The 21,890-nt window shown below is 42.4% G+C and overlaps 2 protein-coding genes across 4 annotated transcripts; one reads left to right on the top strand and one right to left on the bottom strand.

Moving 5' to 3' along the window:
* Nucleotides 1-436: 436 nt before the first annotated feature.
* mthfr (methylenetetrahydrofolate reductase (NAD(P)H)) lies at nucleotides 437-9,372 on the top strand. 2 transcript variants are annotated; one of them, XM_068597118.1, is made up of 12 exons: nucleotides 437-519; nucleotides 1,175-1,436; nucleotides 2,287-2,525; nucleotides 2,832-2,942; nucleotides 3,035-3,228; nucleotides 4,226-4,476; nucleotides 5,345-5,479; nucleotides 5,616-5,796; nucleotides 6,328-6,510; nucleotides 6,606-6,707; nucleotides 6,867-6,986; nucleotides 8,577-9,372. In XM_068597118.1, exons 2-12 carry the CDS (start codon nucleotides 1,189-1,191, stop codon nucleotides 8,793-8,795), a joined length of 1,983 nt encoding a protein of 660 aa, XP_068453219.1. In that variant the 5' UTR covers nucleotides 437-519; nucleotides 1,175-1,188; the 3' UTR covers nucleotides 8,796-9,372. The 2 variants fall into 2 exon arrangements, with proteins under 2 accessions (XP_068453219.1, XP_068453218.1); XM_068597117.1 differs by having other exon boundaries at nucleotides 442-571.
* A 3,812-nt stretch (nucleotides 9,373-13,184) lies between these two features.
* LOC137800102 (solute carrier family 2, facilitated glucose transporter member 1-like) lies at nucleotides 13,185-19,937 on the bottom strand. Of its 2 annotated transcripts, none has more exons than XM_068597129.1 (10): nucleotides 19,928-19,937; nucleotides 17,419-17,513; nucleotides 16,241-16,401; nucleotides 15,918-16,158; nucleotides 14,803-14,965; nucleotides 14,481-14,668; nucleotides 13,976-14,080; nucleotides 13,791-13,892; nucleotides 13,507-13,710; nucleotides 13,185-13,391 (listed from the first exon to the last, which is right to left on the bottom strand). In XM_068597129.1, the coding sequence occupies exons 2-10, from the start codon at nucleotides 17,494-17,496 to the stop codon at nucleotides 13,185-13,187; spliced, it is 1,449 nt and encodes a 482-aa protein (XP_068453230.1). In that variant the 5' UTR covers nucleotides 17,497-17,513; nucleotides 19,928-19,937. The 2 variants fall into 2 exon arrangements, with proteins under 2 accessions (XP_068453230.1, XP_068453229.1); XM_068597128.1 differs by lacking the exon at nucleotides 19,928-19,937 and adding an exon at nucleotides 19,049-19,066 and having other exon boundaries at nucleotides 17,419-17,511.
* Nucleotides 19,938-21,890: the final 1,953 nt, after the last annotated feature.

Here is a 21,890-nt window from a genome sequence, read left to right as displayed (position 1 = left end):
AATACATTAATTTACGAACAGGTTTTGTAATTGTGTATTGTAATTTCCGTAAAACGTTAATACTCTGTGTTGCATTTGAAGCCCGTGGTGAAACCCGTTAAAACATTAGTATTTTGTAGCTTTACATTTAATATTAAGATTTAACATTGACAAGATGTGTATCATTTTAATCAAACTCCCAACAAGACGCACATACTGCGTGGGGTTTGTATGGGCCTATTTTATTTTGTGAGACTAAAATGTGTTGTGTGCACGATTGGGTCTTACATTTTTAGAGGCCAGCTCAGTTTTATCAACTGATGTTTTAAATGATATAAAATTCCTCTTTCCAACTTTTTCAAGGGTTCGTGGAGAACCGCGGTGATAAACGTCACCATCAGTGCTCGAGAAGACGCGGCTGGTTAAACGCAGCACGCCCTCGTTGACGCCCACCACACGGCGCTGGGGGAGCTCTGTTTGGGGGCTTCTCACGGTGCCGCAGCTAATGCTCAGTTTAAGGAGGAAGGCAGTCTGAGAGAGGTTAAATACTTTGACACTACACCGGCATCACACAGACAAGCGGCAGGTGGAGGTGGGCGATGCAATGTTTGCTTTTTCCCGCAGCATGAACAGAACTTAACCGGGGTTAGCTCCAGGCTCGGGCCGGTAGAACGACTTACTTCTGCATGTCTCTTCTGACTATAGGGGTGACACCGCTCGTTGGGCACGCAGCTAACGTTAGCTGTGCTCAGCCAAAGAGCTAGCAGGCTCCAAATAAGTTTACTACCATACTTTGAGTGTGCATGTGCGCGCACGTGCGCTATACACGGGTTTAAAAGGAGCGGCTCGTGGCACTTTGTGTGGCCTCAAATTATCCAAACATATGTCGCCCAGAGACCAGCCCGTGTAAAGCTAATGCTGGCCGGTAAAGGGACTGCTACGCCTTTGCTGGGGGTCTTTAAGGTCTCCTGATGGGTAGAATGTAGCAAGTTAACTGCATTTGAAGTTGCCCCCTTGTCTGTCGAATTTCTATGTGTAACTTTTTATTCCCGTTGTAAGATTGTACATCGCCAACAATTGTTGACACGTGGTAAATATGAGTTCCCCTGTAAAAACAAAAAAAACAAACAGACGAAACCGGTTCCTCTCACGCTGCAGAGCTCACCGTGTTGACACACTCATGTCTTCTCTACAGGATAAGGTGCCGTCATGGTGAACCAGGTTCAGCGAGGGGACGGGACTTTGCTGTCGGGCAAGAGCGACTCCAGCGCGGGCAGCAACAGCGGCGGGGAGAGCTCCAAGGAGAGCTCCCGGTGCTCCACGCCGCTGCTGGACGCAGACCGCTCCGACCGGCTGCGGGACAAGATGCGCAGGAGGACGGAGTCCGGAGACCGCTGGTTCTCGCTGGAGTTCTTTCCTCCCCGCACAGCCAGTGGAGCCGTCAACCTCATCTCAAGGCATGTGAAATAAGACTACTACTAAATCTACTCCTATCCATTATGATACAAATTATAAGGAACAGGAGTTCTACTAAAGTGTTTGTGTTTGTTTTTGGCCTACAGCTGAATGTGGTTGTGGGTCCCTGTGTGGCATAATGACAATAAATGACCTGTAACTCTTTGAAGTCCATTTGTACTTTCTCCAATATGAATAGTTTGATCTATCAGCGGCTCCCAAAGGAAATTGTCTTGTCTGATTTTTATTTAAGTAACCTGGCGTTGAATATATAAATCAAGTGTTAAATAATTGAAACTGAACTAAACCCCATCGGGCAAGTGAGTTGCTAGGTTTAGTAGACCAGTGTGGCATGGACAAGGTTCCTACACTAAACATGAGGCCGTTAAATTTAGCAAAGCTTATACAAAAGCTGGACATGGTTAAAGAGTTTTGTGAAAAGTTGTCAGGCTATTTAAAAACTGACGTGCTATTGGCCCAAAGTCCGAGTACTCTGGCGGTTTAGTTCAACACTTGTAGACTAGTAGCTCCAAGAGGCTTTTTGTAATCCTTGCAGCAACATTTTAGAGAGCTTAGTTTGAGTGTATGTTACAGTAGCCAATTGCTAGTTCTTGTTTTTTTTAAATGAGCATTTAAAGATAAATGTGGTTGAGATTTTAAAATCTTTGTTTTTTCCCAAGAGCCAAGGGAGATGCAATACACTTTCACACAAAACAAACAGGGTATCAATAAGGCAATTACAACCATCAATGTGTGTCATCATGTCAATCATAGTTCATCAATATCGCATTACCATTCAAGAATTCTCTACAAGACATCTAGACCGTGTTTTTTTCTTTATTTTTCCTTCAGATTCGACCGTATGGGCACCGGGGGACCCCTGTTCATCGACATCACCTGGCATCCAGCAGGGGACCCGGGCTCGGACAAGGAGACCTCCTCTATGATGATTGCCAGCACAGCGGTCAATTATTGTGGCCTGGAGAGCATCCTCCACTTGACTTGCTCCAACCAGACCAAAGAGAATATCACTGGCTACCTGGCCAAAGCAAAGCACCTGGGCCTGAAGAACATCATGGCACTAAGGGGAGGTAGGAGCCGCGACGTGTGTTTGCATTCGGATTTAAAGGAGCGCTTGCGCTATGAAGAGGGAATTGTTTGCTCCATGGTTTCTTCTAGTTGGCTCCCTTGCTTCTGCCAGACATTGTCAGTGAAGAGGAGTGGAAATGAAGCGGTGCGTTTCCAGGGTTTTAGCAGAATGGGCTGTTTTTCACAACTGGCATAGCCAAACAAAGTGCTTAAGATGGCTTTGCCTGTACATTTCCCTGTCCTGCTGATGCATTACAGAGACGATGCCTTGGAGATCTTCCTAACGTGCTATTCTGACCTCTCCGCAGATCCAGTGGGAGCAGACTGGGAGGAAGAGGAGGAAGGCTTCAACTACGCCACCGACCTTGTTAAACATATCCGATCAGAGTTTGAGGACTACTTTGACATCTGTGTTGCTGGTATGTTCTCAGCCTCCAGCTCAGTGGAGGCAGTTTAGGTGAAACTTCATCTGAAGCACCCGTCAGTGATTTTGATGTGTCTGTGCGTCCAGGCTACCCCACAGGCCACCCAGAGGCAGTGAGCTATGAGGAGGATCTACAACACCTAAAGGAGAAGGTGGATGCTGGGGCAGACTTCATCATCACCCAGCTGTTCTTCAGGGCAGACACTTTCCTCAAGTTCCTGGACGACTGCAGGGCGATTGGTATCACCTGTCCCATCCTCCCTGGAATCTTCCCCATCCAGGTGAGTCCTCGATGCTTCCAGGAAGAGCAATACTGTGCTCATTGCATATCATAAATAATACTAAGAGTCTTTGTTTTGTCTTCTCGGTGTTGTTTTGATCACACACACACACACACACACATTAGTGTACTGTAAGGAAATTGCTCAGCTTCACTAATTAGGTGAATTAAGAAAAATAGTGATAGACAAACATTGGCAGCCTAAATCTAAGAGATTGCACAGTTGCTCATGCATTGCGTATCAGTTGGGTAAATAAGAAAAGCCAGATATAAGCAGCTTTTCATGTGAGCATGTTGTGGTAGAGGACAGGCTGAACAGGGCTTTGTTTGACAGAATGCAGGGGAACACTGTGAAAGTGTTGCCGATAGCCTCATTTAAGGAGTTCCCTGCGCTGTGCTGCGGTACGGCTTTGTTTAGTTGCCCTCTACTTTGCCTTTCTGTTAGACTTCCCAAGGTTTGATTCAGAGAAGTGGTCAACTGATGAATTTGCTGGGTTCATATGAGCTTATCTCAAACTGAACAGAACGGATCTAAACTAGAAAGAATATGATTTAGTCTATGTCAATCCGTACATAAAATCATTTCCTTTTTAGTTCAGTTCCGGGTTTTGGGGATTGTGTGGAAAGCTCAGGACGTGTATCTCTTTGCCTTCACGTGAATTGTTAATACAAGTGCATTTACATTGAGCCATATCTGTTGTGGTGTTTAATTGTTTAGTGGCATATACTGAATGGTTTGCTTTATGTAATGTACTATGAAGGATTCAAGATATGAGTAGTGTGTTGTTTATTGTACTATACGCCCGGTTGGCCAACACCAACAATTTTAAGTCACAAATCTGACTAAAATATTGTTAGGTGAAGACCTAACTGGCACCCGAGCCACCAGTCTTATCGTTACATGTGTACCCTTAAAGAAATGCGTTGCTGCTCTCTGTTATCAAATCATTTCAGCCCGTCCCTGGGATAAAGCCTGGCTTTAACCTGTTCCCCTCCAGGGTTACCAGTCTCTGCGGCAGCTTGTCAAGCTGTCAAAGCTGGAGATACCCGAGGAGATCACCAGAGTCATCGAGCCCATCAAAGACAATGATGCTGCTATCCGTAACTACGGAGTCCAGCAGGCGGTGGAGATGTGCCGTGTGCTGCTGGACAGCGGCAAGGTACCGGGCCTCCACTTCTACACCCTGAATCGAGAGGTCGCCATCATGGAGGTTCTCCGGCAGCTGGGCCTGTGGATAGAGGACCCCAGGTCAGTCGTCCTGCGCCTGCTTACAGCACATTGGTTCTTTGAGCTCAAGTCAGAAGAAGTCATGGAGTTTTAAGAAGAAAGAAAGAAGCAGAATCCCTTCCTTGCGTAAGGCCGCTTAATAGTGTTTTACAGGAAGAAAATATACACAAATATTTAGTCTGTCTTTTTCCCCACAAATACTGGGGTAATGTGATCTCAAAGGGTTATAACAATGTTTTTCATTTCATCTCGCTTACAGAGGCTATTATGAACATGTGTTAATTATCCAGCTGCTCTTGAGTTCATGTTGTACAACCAGAGTATATAACACTAGTATAACTGTAACTACCGACTGTATCTCCAGTGCAACAGAGCTCTTTTTCTGCTTTTTACCGGTTAACAGCCGATAGCTAGTGCCAATCAATCCGTGCATCAGAATACAACTTTTAGCTACACGGGAGTCCACTTTTAGTGGCCCACTTCGAGTGGTCCCTGAAACTTTGAATGTGACATGTTCTGATTTATTTTAATAGGTTTTCTTTTTAGGAGAGCACACAAATATCAGTAACATTACTTTTTCATTCAAGGCCAATTAATATATATTCCCTGATTTGTAACATATAGTTTTTATTGTTGTTTAATATTTTATGAGTTTGTGTTTCTGTTTCTTTGTATTGCCTTATGTTCTTGGAACTTTTAACTGCTGCAGTAAATGAGTTTGAAATCAATCATTTCCTCACATATTCCCTCAGACATGCTGCTCTCTGTATCCTGAAGTATCCTCTCATAGTTTGATTGGAAAGTCATCCAAGATCAGCAGTGTTAGGATGATATCTCCTTGCTGTCATCCAGAATGGTCCAGTGTTTCAGAGCTTGTGTTCTCTGCTAGGCGGCCTCTTCCCTGGGCAGTGAGTGCTCATCCCAAACGCAAGGTAGAGGATGTCCGACCCATCTTCTGGGCATCCAGGCCCAAGAGCTACATCTACAGGACCCAGGACTGGGACGAGTTCCCCAACGGCAGATGGTACGAATATACAAACTCAAAATATTGTAATATACTTTAATGTCTACCTCCTTATTAATGTGGTTTATGTGCTAATGAAGAATGATGAAGCCTACTGTCAAACCACTAAAAGTTGTCCTGTCGTTGATGTCTTTAGGGGAAACTCCTCGTCTCCAGCCTTCGGTGAGTTAAATGACTACTACCTGTTCTACTTAAAGAGCAAGTCATCCAAAGATGCTCTGCTGCAGATGTGGGGCACTGAGCTGATGAATGAACAGAGCGTCTACGAGGTCTTCACCTGCTACATCACAGCCCAACCAAACTGCAATGGACACAAGGTAGACCAGCTTTCTCTGCCCATGATTTTAGTGAGATCTGAAGAGGAGGAAACCATACAGATGTTGTTGCGTGATATGATGAGACATTGATATCCTGTAAATTCTCAGCCATCTAACTCTACTAGCACAGTTTGAGGTTGAACTAATCCTGGATAATTATCTCAAACCGTGGTCTCTTAAAGCAATAGTGATGCAAAACCAGGATCAGTGGTTCGATTGGTTCAGAAGATTCAACTTTAACTTCTACAAAAAAGTTCATCTGAGTGAAAGTATCCACCCTTTTAAAATGTTCTTACAATGTGGAAGCAAACTGGATTTCATTTGTATTGTGTATTATGGACCTTCACAAAATAGTCCACATTAGTGAATACAAAAATCTACAGGGTGTACAGGCTAACCATTTCTTGACCCCAGATCTGTACTTGACACATGAGATGGATGTGCTGCTGAACATCTCACTCGCAGAAAGAGAGCAAGGTTCCCCAAAATGTCATCCCACAGTTGGGTAGCATTAACTGTCTCTGCTGCTAGGTGATGTGTTTGCCATGGAATGATGAGCCTCTGGCCCCAGAGACCAACCTGCTAAAGGATGAGCTGGAGAAGGTGAACAAACGAGGAGTCCTCACCATCAACTCCCAGCCCAACATCAACGGCAAACCCTCCGCAGACCCCATCGCAGGCTGGGGACCTCCAGGAGGCTACGTCTTCCAGAAGGTAGGATCACCTTCGGATCTTTTGTGTGCCTTCTGGATGGAGGAGGGGGAGTTGTTGTTGTATGTTGATATGTTGTCTTGTTTGAAATCCAACAGGCCTATCTGGAGTTTTTCACCTCCAGTGAAAATGTGACCGCTCTCCTCAAAGTACTCAAGAAGTATGAGCCCCGTGTCAACTACCACATTGTCAATGTGCACGTAAGTGTGACCTTTGTGTGTTTAGTGTGTGTTTAGTGTTATTGATATATCCAAATGAATGTTTTGTGTGTAGGGACGAAACCTTTGTTTGTTTAGTGTGTGTGTGTTTAGTGTGTGTTTAGTGTTATTGATATATCCAAATGAATGTTTTGTGTGTAGGGACGAAACCTGACCAACGCGCCCGACATGCAGCCCAACGCTGTGACGTGGGGGATCTTCCCCGGTAGGGAGATAGTTCAGCCGACTGTCGTGGACCCAGACAGCTTCATGTATTGGAAGGTAAGCCTGAGATTGTCCTGCTGACGTGCAGGATTCAGGAATGTTCTGCAGCCTTTGCAGCAAAAACAATAGCTCCAGAAACAGACTGTTGGTGATGGAAGTACTAACATTGCTCAAGTGTTGTGGGTCCATCCTAATGAAGATGTGCATTTTGTGTAATGAGTGGAACCACTTTGACTTCGTTGGACATTGTGAACTTCTTCAGGCACACTTGCAAGGATATAGCTTGAATGGCTTATTTAGCTGAATTATTCACTCCTAATTTAGTCTCTTAGTTTATGTAGTTAGAAAGTACCGCAGGAGAACGGGGATCGGTTTCGACCCACACTTGGTCTTCCTCGGAGTGTGGCTGGAAAGAGTTGTACTCGCTCTGATATGCCCTGAATTACACCGATCATTTAAAAAAATAATCTCGAGCTTGGCCTCAGCATTGCACATCATAGTCAGTGTTTCTCCATGGTTTACAGCTTTAGGGGTGGACGGACAGACATACTACATAGTGGTACCTCACAGTACTACAAAGTAATACCACACAGTACTACCAGTTACCCCATCTTTGCTTTTATAAATAATAGAATAAAGAACATTGCAATCACTTTCAAGTAAACCAGATCGCTCCATCAGACAAAAACTAAATAAAATGTGCTATCCCTTTTTTAGAAAAATAACTAATATTGAATTACTAATAAATTACTTTTTTTTTTTTTTGCAAAACCAAACAGGAGTGCAGATGTGTGAGCATCAGGTTGTATCAGTGGCTGTGGGAGCTGCTTTCCTCTCCACAGCTTTTTTTTCTACAGAGTTGTAGATTTGATACGGCCGCTTTCAATTCATGCTCAATGTTGAGCTTAAATCTATATTCTGATGAGAAACGCAACAGCAGAAAAGACCTCACGGAGATCTCATAAAAAGATCGACTTTTGGCAAAATGCCAAAAATCGCTGTGTCGCACAAGTGTAACCTATTAACGCCGTACGGTGAACATTTAAAATCAGCATTTCCTCTCGCGCCCCACCTGTAATACGTTTGATAAATAGTGACTTAAGGGAACATGGTGTTCAGGTATTTTAATGACAAGCACAAAGTGTTCAGGCTTTGTCACTGCAGTGCATTTTTGGGGATTTTGGAAGAATATTTCCAGAGCCTCTCGATATGCAAAGTCAGAATTGCCCATTTCTGGAGCTTGCAGGCTGCAGCCTGTTGATGATGTTTGTGACCTGCACATACTGGCTCCTGTTACAGCCTGTCAGAGGCCAGAAGCTGCAGACTGTGGTGGATCTAACAGCATCGGATTATTTTTTTCTGCAACGTTTTTTCTCGCTAAGATATGAATATTTACAAAACTTATACATTGTCAAAATGCAGATCCACGTCACGAATCTCATAATGGTTGAGACAGTTCATCATATTTTTACGCTGACATGAGACACTCTGAAGCTCACACTGGTACATAATGGCCATGATCAGGAAATCAATACTTAAGTAAATGTTGTCCAAAGCTCAACGTGTTTGACACCAGCAGCTTTAGGACCAGTCGTGTCCTCTGACCAGCCTTCCTAGAGGTCAAACCTGTTCCCATGTTTTCCTCAGGACGAGGCCTTCGCCTTGTGGATCGAGCAGTGGGCCAAGCTCTATGAAGACGAGTCTCCATCGAGGATGATCATCAAGTACATCCACGACAACTACTTCCTGGTCAACCTGGTGGACAATGACTTTCCTCTGGAGAGCTGTCTGTGGCAGGTCATCGATGATATGTTGAAGATGCTCGATGCGCCTCCAGAGCCTGAAGATGGATCGGTCTCTGAATAACATCAGTTTTTAGGGACAAAAGAACACTAAGGAATCGTTGATATTCTATGCATTTTCTTTTTAAAAAGCTGCTACTTACAATACAGAGCATAGCATAGAGTAGGAAGTGTAGCTTGTGGTATTTTTTAAAGAGTTTTTATGAAGATAACCTTGCGTGACTAGAAAATGAAAAGCGTACTGTCTCACCTAACAACAAGTATGGAACCTTGAACGTCTTTGACCTCCATGATCTCCTGATCACTCCCCGCTGATAAACTACACCTGTCTCTCACAGTCCCCTTTTAACTTTCCTTATGGACAGATATCAGTGAAGGACAACCAATCACAAGAGTTTTTCACAAAATACTTTTATTTTCCTAAATTAAATGCTGTGTTTGAGTAAGATTTTTAATATGGTGTAGTTACAATGGAGTCGTGCGATGTTGTGTATGATGAAATGAAAGTAAGAGTTACACCATCAGATGAGTATTGTACCACAGATATACTTACATATCTGCACCTCTGCCTTAACCTGTTTTATATGTAAGACATATTTATTTGTTCTGACTGCTCTTAAGCATTAAATACCTTTTTTAGTACTGTGCAACCTGGTGAGTGTGTGTGTTACTAAGCAACAGATCACATTTCATTCACATAGATTACGTTTCATACAGATGTGCAGACCCAGATCACATTTCACTAACAAAAATTATAATAAATAATGCTATTAGCGACCATCAATTATATACATTCCATATTATGTACAACATAATCTTAGTTATGTTACAAAGAGTAAAAATTACATGAAATTAAATTAAGTCACATTTGGTCACAACGTATAGAACAAATAAGAGTTTTGGCATGATGGCGCTAGAGGAAAAGTCAGAATAATTCAAGTGAAATGAATTCATCATGGTGGAGAAAAAAATGATTAATTTAACAAATGCAACAATGCAAAAGGACTTTTTCCCTGCTGTTTATGGAAGAAACAGCACAGCGTTACTAAGAGCACAACATGTTCAAATGTCTGAGTGAGCATGCCACCAGGGACCGAAACGCAAGCATTTTAAGGAATCCAGCCATACATCATTTGCTTTTTTAATGTCAAAGGTCAAAGGAATGGCCAAAGTGAGTGAAATACATATGGAGCCCATCCTTTTCTGTATAAAGGTTCTGTAATAACCCATCGAGTAGACTTTGAGATGTGCTCACCCCATCTGAACTTGCAGTAAACCGCTGCAAAGGTGGGAGGTGAGGGAGGGGGGGATTCCATAGAATTAAATAATTGCTGCAGCAGTCCTGCATACGAGTATCCTTAAACATGTAGATGATGTGATGCAAGATTTTCTCTGTCACTCGGGAAAAGAGGAATAAAGTCTCAAGAATCAAAGTTGTCTTTAGTCTGTTGTATTTCTTGCAAAAAAAGGAGAAAACATGTATTAGCTACCAAAGTAGTCTGCTGCAAGGTTTCTTCAACATGTGAAAAAGTCACCAGCATATTTATAAACATTGGAAGTAACATCGCCTTTTTGGTTAGAACTAGTCTAAACCAGATAACGCCCAGTAAGCATTTTTCTCACATCACAATACAATCAACTCTCATCAACGTTAGGTTTGCAATAGATACTCTTTAAACGGGCTTCCCCCAGCACATCGTGCTATGTTACTATCACTGCTCGCTGGCAGGCCGTCTCAAGGCAGAGGTCCGTTGTCTTCTCTGGGCCTGTGATTCTTCACATCAATCCTGCTTACATCGGCTTTGTACTTTTTCAATAGACACAAACAATTTCTCGATGTAACTTCTAAAATCTGCTCTAACATAAGCGATGCTATATTTTACCATTACATTGATGTGTAGTAGCTTCATGTACTGTCTGTACTGAGCTGTGAGCTCCCTCTAGTGTCCATTCTGCAGTATGTCAGGATGCTGACCTGGTTACACACACTCATCACCAGGGAACAAACACAACATGCTGTGCTTTACAATAAATTGTTCTCTGATAGTATGTAATGTCGCCTCCCAACAAAAACATAAAGAAACATCAAACTGAGAGAGTCCCTTCACCAGTTTTACAGTTTTGTTTGAGCTTTTAGAAATACCCTAATGTTTATTAAGTGAATTGATTATTGTGTATGTAAATGTGTGCATGCTATTTGTTTCAATGTTTGACAATTTCAAAATGATGTCCATTTTGTGTAAAATGATGTTACAGGACAAAGGAGAATGAGAGCCATTGTGACAGAAAGTCATAATGTTGAGACAACAGTTCTATCTTCTAACAATCTGACAAGATGGCGCTGTGCTCGCGGCAGCATGTTGCAGCAGCTCCCTGTGTTTTAGTTTTGAGTCTTTTTGTCTCTTCTGCTTGGTTTTGTTTTGTCTTTCTTTACCGTTTTGTTAAGTGAGGGCCAGGCCATGGACCATAACTTTTTCCTGTACCAGGTCCTGGTGTCTCCATCGACAACTGACTGAAGTGGAAGAACAACATCAATGCTGTCTACAGAACAGGGAGGAGTCAACTTTTTAGCTGTTCGACCAGTCTGCTGTTTGTCTTGAGCCTTGAGGAACACCACGTCATGCTAGTCAGCTCTGATGTGTAATTAGCTACCGACACAAAGTATTGTCGGTTCATCAAGTGGAATTCATACCCGTTAAGCATTGCCTCAGAGAGTCCTACCCAGACTTTCAGTCTGTCTCGTATGTCATGATCGATAATATTACAGCCTTATTCGTTTGATGTTGTGTCTTTCAAGATTATATATTATAACAAATAGTCTTTTTTTATCACATTTTTCTAAAAAGACATTATTTTGTCATAAATATTCTCATGAAACAAACACTTACTCCTATAAAATAATGACTTTTTTCTTAAATTAATGATCAACTTTTTTTGTCTCAAAAAGAATGTAGCTTTATTCTCTAAGATTCATTTCATCCTCACAGTGGCCTTAATACTTTAAGGCCACTGTGAGCCACTTAACACTTTAATTGATGGCCGACTGGGGCTCAGTGGTTAGCGTTCCAGTTTTTCAATCAGAGGTTCGGTGATTCGAGCCCTGGCTCCGCCAGTGTCCTTGAGCTAGTGTCCTTGAGCTAGTGTCCTTAAAAATAACATTTAACCCTGAATTGCTCCCCGTTACTGTGTATAGAGCAAAAATTGAAGTCGCTTAGGAGAAAAGAGTCAGCTAAATGAATTGTAAATAATCATGACATCACCAGGACTGATGAGCTTTACTCATTCCTTAAACTGCATTTTAAACTTTATCCAACCAGCCTCACCCTCCACTGAATTATCATAGGATGTGGTTGTCATCGTTAGTGGACAAAATATACAATGGAACTCAGGTTTGTTACTTTTATTTTTCTAAAACACTGCTCAGAGTTTCTGTTGAACACAAACATCCCATCACAGCACAGTTCATTCATTCTGTAAAAAAAACATAGTCTTCCTCCTGTAATGTTACATTATAGTTCATGAATATGAATATATCATTCTTCCTATGGGTTGCTACATGTTTATATCTATGTAAAGAAATCATGTTAAACCTTTTGAACACAGCTCAGGAAAATAGAGTACAGTATACAGTGTTTCAATGTGTGTTGAATGAATGAGATGTTACTTAGAAATACAGTAAATATATCAATATACCTATGTAAATATGATGAACATGTAAGAGGGGTACTGACTGTAAATTAATTATGATAATTATATAGTAAATATACAAAGGCTACAATATACAGTATGACTTGCTCAGTCTAGATTCAATTATTATGAATTAATTTACTCCAGAAAATTAGAACATTGATCATATTGAAAATAATATTGATAAAACAAAAACAATTGACATAGTAAAGTAAATAAATAAAGTATAACTTGTTGTACGTTTGTTGAGCTGAAGCAAAAACACGGCAAAGCCAAGTGATGCAACGATGTGTCAGCAGGAGGCGCCACCCAACAGGTACTCTCTCACTACAGGTACTCTCTCACTACAGGTACTCTCTCCCTTCAGGTACTCTCTCACTACAGGTACTCTCTCCCTTCAGGAACTCTCTCCCTTCAGGTACTCTCTCCCTTCAGGAACTCTCTCCCTTCAGGTACTCTCTCCCTTCAGGAACTCTCTCCCTTCAGGTACTCTCTCCCTTGAGATACTCTTCCTCTTCAGGTATTCTCTCCCTTAAGGTACTCATCCTCTTCAGGTACTCTCTGATCATTTGAATGGATGCCATTCCCATCAGCATGGCTGGTGTGTAATAATCCGTCTTCATTCCAGTTGGTATCAAGACTAAAGCTCCAATGCAACGTCCTAACATTAGTTCATGGGATATTGTAAACACGATAGCGGTGTCCTAGTGTACCTAAGTGTAACAGGTAACTTGGCGTGTGACAGGGTGTGAATGAACAGCAGCTTTCAGAGGTCGGGGTCGTCCCCCCTGAGGGTGTTGAACTCTTCAGGGGCCGAGTACCTGTCGGCCCCCTGACCAGCTGACCGGCGGAAACCTGCTGCAATCTCATCGAAGCTCAGGCCTTTAGTCTCTGGGACCTTGAAGTAGGTGAAGACGAAGAAGCCGAGCAGCAGGGCCGTGAAGATGATGAAGACGTATGGGCCACAGAGTTGCTGCGGGACATCAAAAGCAAACCATCATTTATTTTCGAATTATGGGCACAAGCTATAGTTATGGACTGAAGATAAATGAAACATGACAATATGACTTGAATAGAAGCTGTCTTACCTCAACATACGGGAAGCCCATCCCCACCAAGAAGTTGGCCGTCCAATTAGAGAAGCCCGCCACGGCAAAGGCAGCAGGCCGGGGCCCCTGGCTGAAGAGCTCGGCCACAATGAACCAGGGGATGGGGCCGGGGCCAATCTCAAAAAAGGCTACAAAACTGAAGATGGCCACAATGCTGATGTAGGACATCCATTTGAGCTGGTCCTGAGGAACACACAACACCTCAAAGTCTCACTTTCTTTCAAAAGCCTAATGATTGAGTCAAGATGATGTTAAACGCTTACCAACAGCGCCATGGCAACAGTTAGAAAAGCCGCTGAAACAGCCATTCCCATCAAACCAGTGAGCTGAAGGGGTCTCCGGCCCACACGCTCCACCACAAACAACTGCACACAAGGAAGGAATGTGACTTAGTACTGAATGAAGGCTTAACGGAGGTAAACGTGTTGGTTAGCGGTTCATCACTTACAGAAACCACAGTGAAGGCAGTGTTGACCATTCCCGCTCCAATGGTTGCATAGACAGGCTGGGACACACCGGCCCGCTCAAAGATCCCAGTCGAGTAGTAAAAGACCTGCACATGAGGACATTGCACAGCAACAGTTACTCTATATTTGCTACACAATCCTTCCCCCGATGCTTCTTAGCTGTTTCTTGCCTACTGTTTAACTGCTCTGGATCCTGAGCTGGAAATCTTTAAAATAAAGGAGCATTAGTTCTACTCTGAGCTCCTCTCCTGACCCAGACGCCTGCAAAGAAAAGGCGTTTTGGCCTCTTTATGCAGCACCTCTTCATTCACGTTCAGCCTCAGCTCATATTCAGGCCTTCATGTTAAACCCCTCAACATGTTGGAGTCTTCCTCCAGAGGAAGAGAGCAAGAGGAATCTACTACATGAACTCTCAAACATATTCTTCCATGAGATGTACACAGTCACTCAGTGTTCCCGCTTTAGATCGTAGCATTTGTGACTCACAGCGTTGATTCCAGACAGCTGCTGTGAGAGCTGCATCATGATGGCCACAAAGATAGGCTGGCGGTACATGGGGGAGCGGAACAGCTCCAGGATGGTCACCGTCTTCTCCCTCATCATCTTCTGACTCTCCTCCTTCATCTCCTGCATGTCCTCAGTCACATCGTCAGTGCCCCGTAGCTTCACTAAGACTGGAAGACAACGACTGAAGTTACAGGAAGCAACCACACACGGGCTGCAGGGTGGGCCTCGCAGAGCGTGTGTGGACTAAAGGTGAGGTATCACCAACCGTGTGTGTGTGTGTGTGTGTCTGTCTGTGTCTCACCGCTGCGGGCTTTGGTCTCCTCGTTGCAGTTGATGAGCAGGTACCGGGGGCTCTCGGGGCAGAAGGGCAGCAGGACACATTGCATCACGGCTGGCAGCAGAGTGAAAGCCAGCAGCAGAGGCCACAGGGAGGCATTCCCCAGGATGGATTCAATCCCAAAGATCTGCCCAGCACACACAACACTTATATTATTATATTATGTATATAAATACATAATAATACACAAATGTATTTCAGGTTTATATATGAATACCATTGTTCTCCAATGAGCACATATACATACATATATGTATATACATATGCATTGTTTTAAACCCACAAATATATCAAGTATTTGCAGTTTTCTTCAAAAACACATTTTGATGAACCTGCATTTACAAAATGCTTTATATGTGTGAAGTTAAAGGGACTAATTCGAGATTAGAGGGTAGACTGAATGTGATCTCATCTGCTCTGTCAGGGAGTTTAAATTAGAAGACAAGAAGAGAAGGAGCGCTCCGAGGTTAACGTCAACCTGCCGTCTGGTCTCTGCTCTGCTCTCAGAGGAGCACACAGATGGGATTAATGGATTTATTCTGACTATCAGCATTATCACATTGGCACGATGACAATGTGGTGGCTCGGCCCTACTGACAATAATACCTTAATCCCATTATGGCTGGATTATTGTGTGTATGTCAACATCTAGTCAACATGCTTAAATTTACCAAGATGCTACTTACTGTATTGTCGGGACTAGAGAAGCATGTCTTCATGTCTCCAACAGATTTAAATTAAAACTTAAAATGTCCTCCATTTCACTTATGAATAAACTGTAAAGCACCGTTTCCCAGAGCTAACTGTAGAGTCAAAGTCTCCATTGTGCTGAAAACAATCTCGCTCTTTCTCGCACAAGAGGTTCATTATCTTCTGTATAATGTACATTGTATAATGTTTTTTATCCAGCCTTTATTTCTTGGCCATTCTTTGAATACCGGCTATGATAACCTGAACATTTTACATTTATAGGTGTTGTTTTGTATTTGTCACGCCCCCAGTGTGTTAAGGCCTTCAAACTGCTGGAGGAGGGAAATAAAGAGGCCACCATCGTTCATGAGTTGCAGGAAGGAGCTCACCTGTGCCATGAGAATACCGATCACTACACCAAGTTGATGCAGAGTTCCTAATGCCCCGCGGAGAGATGTGGGCGATATTTCCTCAACATACATGGGCACAAAGCCGGTGCTGAGGCCGGAGTACAGACCCACTATGAAACGTCCAATGATGAGCATCTCAAAGGAAGCGGCAATCTTGGACAAGCCCATAAACGCAGCCGCAATAAAGGCGAGCACGTTAGCCATGAGCATGGAGTTCTTCCTTTAAAGATAATAAGAGTTGTTTGTTATTTAAAGGGCCAGGTGATATTGACAAAGCTGTGTGGTCATAGGAGGGGTCGTACCTGCCGAAACGGTTGACGAAGAGCCCGACAGAGAAAGAGCCGCACATTCCTCCCACAGAGAAAATGGCCACCGAGAGCGACCACAGACCTGTCAACGTGGTCTGAGAGATGGGCTCTGAAAACCTGCTGCTCCACGTCTCATTGTAGAAGCTCTCAATGATCTAAAACATAAAACAACACCCATTTTGACTCAATGAATCAGACGAGTATGAAACCTTTTGTTAGGTGCCTCTCAACAATGTGGATCAGTCATTTGGTCCATCACTTATTGATCCCCTAACTTTTCCTGCAGCGCCATCATCACGTTCATATTTTTCACTCAGACTGAAATGTCTCAAGAACTATGGGATGGATTGCCGTGAGATTTGTTAAAAACATGGTCCCCCAGAGGATGAACCCTTCTAACTTTGGCAATCCTTCTACTTTTCCTCCAGCCCCACCTACAGGTCAGATTTATAACAGTCTCACAGTTTGTTGGAGTAAAAGACTAAATACTTTCATAGCGCTGATTTACAAATGCTTTCCAAATTAATGGTTGATATTGTACTTGCTCAAAACTCCCATGTAAACATTGTCACTGTGAGCATGTTAGCATAGCAATTAGCTCCCTGTGCCAAAGCCTCACAGAGCCACTCGTATCAGCTGTAGCTGTCTTGTTCCTTGTCCAGATGGAGCACATACAGATACAGCTTAGGTGTGATTACAAGGTGTAAATTGGGGTTTTATATGCTATCATCCCTAACTTCACTCAACTCTCACATCCCCGATGCAACCATACACTACTGAATCACACGGGGCCAACCACTTCCTGACCCATTAGCTCAACCCAATGGATAGGTCTTACTATAATACTGATGCTTTATTCAGGACAACTGTTCTTATTCAATGTGCATCGTATCGTAGATTAACATATTATTTCAAATAAAATGTCCTCGTAAGAAAGTAGGAAAATTAGTGGAGGAACATCAACCCACTATGCATTATTATACTTTGTTTCTGAATGTATATTATTTTAATATTTCTATACATTCTTTATATATATTTATATACTTTCTTTATATTTTTTTGTCTAGTTTTTCGACCTATCTCACTCATCCCGCACACGACGACAGTAAATATGACTACAGTAAATATGACTCGATATGACTATAGTAAATATGACTACAGTTAATACTCACATTCTGAGGAGCGTTGATGACACCAGTGTTGTAGCCAAACTGAAGGGAGCCAATCACAGCTGTCCCCACAGCCATCATCAGCTGGGGTGTCACCTGTTGTTATGACACAAAGCAATGCTTCGGTTTAAACAAGACGGTTTCACTTTCTTTCAGCCCGGCCTGCAGAAGCAGACATGAAATGAAACCCCAGAAGAACTGCCCTGAGTGACAGGCAAATATACTGGACTAAGAACACAGAGCTTACATACATAATTAGTAAAACCTAAAAGTTGATTTTGCATTGTGTTTAATGATTTAACAACGAAATTCACAACGATTTAACAGGCTTTCTCTAAAAGATGTTAAATGTGTTGAAGCCACACTGTTTCTGTTCTATGGACTGTTCTTCAAATGAACATGAAGGCAGCAGAGAGCAAAACAGATATATTATTAAGATGTTCCATTCATGCTCACATTAGATTTTAGAAGTGTGTGAATTGTGGGGAGCGAACGGGGGCAATCTTTTTGAAAATGTAAATATGTTTGACTCTCTCGCTCTGAGTACACATGGTGATGTTTCCTGTAATCCTTTGTACGTGTGTCGTGTAGTCTGTGTGTTATATCTGTGAAGAGGCGTGTCAGTGTGGACCAGGGAGATTTGAAAAGAGTTTGAAAGCCTCTTTTAATCTTCAGCAGGAACCAAATACTGAAGTTAAGGTTTGTGATAAATCTGCAAAACTTCACTATGAAACTACCAGCACATTGTGGCCCTTCCCATGCATACAGCTCATTACATTACATTACATGCATACAGGTCAGTATCAAAGGCAGCACTCAGAGTAGTTTACCACGAGCAGTAAATCTACTACTAAGCTCAAATGATCAATTAGACCCATGCAGATTGGATTGGACTGAGAGAGAGGTAAAAGCAGGTGAATACTACACCGTTAGCTGTGCAGCATTACTGAAAACATGCACACAGTTACTTTCTCCCAAATCCACACACCAGAGCACACTAAGCATGTTGTGTGATGTATTCACACTGGACACACAAACTTAAGACCAATCGGAAGATTGTACAATTTACATATTACACTAAAGTCCAATTTTATGGACTAAGTATTTTATGTCAGTATTTAAATCCTATGCTACTTTATACTTCAACTTCATTACATTTGAGTGAATTAATTTAAGTCCACTTGTTTTACTGTCACATTGAATGAACATAAAGTGATAAACTGCCCGTGTTACATTTTGATATATCAGTTTTCTTTTGATAGCTTCATTTGAAGACACTACATTTTAAATCCAAAGCATTGATGTAGCAACATGTAAATATATAGAGTAGTAATGTCTACCTGAGCAGAGAATAGAGTAACACTGTGTGTGTGTGTGTGTGTGTGTGTGTGTGTGTGTGTGTGTGTGTGTGTGTGTGTGTGTGTGTGTGTGTGTGTGTGTGTGTGTGTGTGTGTTGTTGTCAGAGCTACCTCATTCCTTCACTATGACTTTATATATTCATACTTTATAGGTTACCTGCCACACACAACCTAAGGAAGTGGAGGACCACCATTATTCGTACTACTCATGCCTGCATACACAACTAGTCAGTTTATAACATTGTCACGTAGGTCACTGATGACGCAGCAGTTACCTGGCCGCTGCACTCCATGCCGGTTGCTTGAATCACTCACAAAGTCCACGCTTAGAAATATCCAGATCGACAATCCATCAGGTCAGTATATTCTATGTTCTACTAAAACAAGTCTTCATAATGCTGTCTGCAATATCATTTAGTCCAACATCGATGTAAACAAATCTTTGTCAGTTCTGCCTCCATTCACCTGCTGCCTTAAGCAGCTTAATGACGTCAGCACTAAGTGGATCCTAATGAGCTGCCATGCTCCAGAGGAGCAGGAGGTCCACTGATCTGATTGGCTGAGAGGAAATCACAGCGAGATAAACTGATTTATAATCACAGTAATAATATTAACAGATTCATAATCCTAGTGTAAAACAGGAAATTGAATTCAGAGGGTGCAGGGTGTATTTCTGTTTAGTTGAAATAATATTTCAGTATGGCACTGCAGCAGGAGCGTTGGCTTTACAGTGTGTTCTACAAGCTATAGTTTCTCCATAGTTTGTGTTGAATTCAATTCAATTTCAAGTGTCCTTAAGCAAGACACTAAACCCTCAATTGCTCCTTATTTACTAAGGCCGGTTAGAATGCAGAGAAATGTACATTTCCCCACTCTGGGACAAATAAAGGATTAAACTTGTTCTCTGCTCCACAGTGTTTTCCAGCTCGTCTCTGAAAACCCAAAGCAATGGAGTCGTCAGTCTCTGTAGAGCTGAGGGGAACCGCAGAGTCACGATAACGGACCACTGTCACACATATCCATGACCACAATGCTAAACCTCCTATCCGTACTGTGTGTATTTTTGTTGTTGTATTTTATGATTTGTTTTGTAGTATTTGTTATGTATTACATATTATGTATCGGGGTATTCTTAACAATTTTTGCAAGTGTATTCTTTTTGGGTTTTTTTTTTTTTTAAAGTGGAATTTTCAGATGTTTTTCCATCAATATAGTCATTTGATTAGGTAATCAAATGTTGTGCTTGTGCTGATGAAAACAAACCTGCAACCTTGGAACAGAGAGAAGACCGATTTGTAATCAGAATCCATCAGAATGTAAATGCATGTATTTACCCAGCATTATTCAAATATACAGGATATTTCATTTTGTGTGTGTGTGTGTGTGTGTGTGTGTGTGTGTGTGTGTGTGTGTGTGCAGGTGAGAGGCTGTTGGTCTTCTGCTAATCCTCTAAACACAGTAGCTATAAATACCTCCACTCTGTGGAGTGAGACGGTCTCACTGATGCCAACATGCTTGACATTTGATCTCATGTCTTTATCCTAAATATAGTGGACCTTATAAAAAAACATTTTTTACAATGGAATAATCATATTTGCATGTGAATCTGTTTGTTTGTGTGCCTAAAATTTGGGCTATATAGAATGGAATATTTGATGGACCCCTGCAGTACCTGCATGGACCTCCACAGGTCCACAGCCACCAGGTTTAGAAACATGACTGTAACCACAGAGACGCTGCATGTAAACCAATGAAAGATATGGCACTAGTTGGTGCTATCTCTACAGCTACAGCTGCATGGACCCATGGCAATGTTGGTCAGTTGGTCCACTTCTGTGGTCAATAACTATGAGACGTTCCATTTCGACAGACATTCATGGTTCCCAGAGGAGGATTCCTTTTGGCTCTGACGAGCCCCTGACATTTCTTCTAACACCACCATGAGGTGACAATTGTGGCTTTAAGAGAACTATTGACTGTTTTGCCAGAGGAACTAAAACCTTAGAAAAGTCTTTGGTGTGGTTCTTTGGTCTTCTCTCAATGAAGACATACTCTCCACTTCTGACAACTAAGCAGCAAAACAACTGAGCTTGATTCAGCCACATGAGTTGACCCACAGGAAGTCCTTATTAATATCATAATGTATGTTTGTCCATTGAGGGGGGGGGATGCCTCCTCGGTTGCTTTTTCCTTTTTTCTCTGTTCAAAGTTGTTTTGGGGGATGTATCTGAATAAAGGCTCTAAAGACAGAAGGTGATGCAAATATTGGCTAATTTAAATAAAATGGAGTTGACTTACACAAGTGTGAAATATATTTATTCAACAGTGGAATAATATTCCATTAACATTGAACATTTGGTGGATATACATGGTTAGAAATACTCTCCGCATTTCTACACTAGCTAATGTTCTGTCAAAAAATCATTCCAAATGTTTCATAGAAAGGTGGATTGATGAAGATTGTTAAAGCAGCCAAAGCTCCACACACACACACACACACACACACACACACACACACACACACACACACACACACACACACACACCTACACACTCGCTCAGACTCAACAGAAAGTGTGTGTTCCTGTGTGGAAACAGTGCACTAAAATAACCACGGGAATGTGTGCGTCCTGGACCATCTGCTGTTGGAAGCAGCTCCGCTACCTCGGACCCTTCATGGGGAGCTGCGTCAGATATTTAGTGTTTATATTGATCTAACAGAGTGAGCTTCTTACAGTTTGCAGATATACAGAGGGCCTGCAGCAGCCAGGCTCTTATGTAACCCTGAGCTGATCACCTCACCATATGTGCACTGTTCCCACAACGCAGAGGCAGGGACTGGGAAGAGAGTTGAACATGAACAATTCAATAGGCCTAGTGTGTATGAGACGGCCATATAGAAGCCCGGAGAATTCCCCGCAGAGCAATCCATCACCAGAGTAGAAGCCTACAGTGCAAAAAGTCACAGTTAACTTGTTTTCTTTTTATGGAGAGTAAGAGGAGTGTCCTTGCACGTGACATCACACGAAACTTGAAACCGTCACTTTTAGCAGCCCTCCTACTCCCGGCCTGCTCCCACATTTGCTCCCCTCTCTTTAACCTCTCCCCGAGACACTG

The sequence above is a fragment of the Clinocottus analis genome, unplaced genomic scaffold (assembly GCF_023055335.1).
Source record: "Clinocottus analis isolate CAN_PGR_092001 unplaced genomic scaffold, fCliAna1.0.p SCAF_4, whole genome shotgun sequence".
In the NCBI taxonomy this organism is placed as follows: domain Eukaryota; kingdom Metazoa; phylum Chordata; class Actinopteri; order Perciformes; family Cottidae; genus Clinocottus; species Clinocottus analis.
This window is presented reverse-complemented; position numbering and strand designations above follow the sequence as displayed.

Bases quoted from the DNA above. Each gene is read 5' to 3' on its own strand.
- mthfr (XM_068597118.1), top strand. From the start codon at position 1,189: ATGGTGAACCAGGTTCAGCGAGGGGACGGGACTTTGCTGTCGGGCAAG. The intron at 6,511-6,605 runs GTAGGATCACCT...GAAATCCAACAG, and splicing joins GAGGCTACGTCTTCCAGAAG to GCCTATCTGGAGTTTTTCAC. The intron at 6,708-6,866 runs GTAAGTGTGACC...TTTTGTGTGTAG, and splicing joins ACCACATTGTCAATGTGCAC to GGACGAAACCTGACCAACGC.
- LOC137800102 (XM_068597128.1), bottom strand. The intron at 14,966-15,917 runs GTGAGCTCCTTC...TGTGCTGGGCAG, and splicing joins TCGGTATTCTCATGGCACAG to ATCTTTGGGATTGAATCCAT. The intron at 13,893-13,975 runs GTAAGTGATGAA...CCTTGTGTGCAG, and splicing joins CTGCCTTCACTGTGGTTTCT to TTGTTTGTGGTGGAGCGTGT.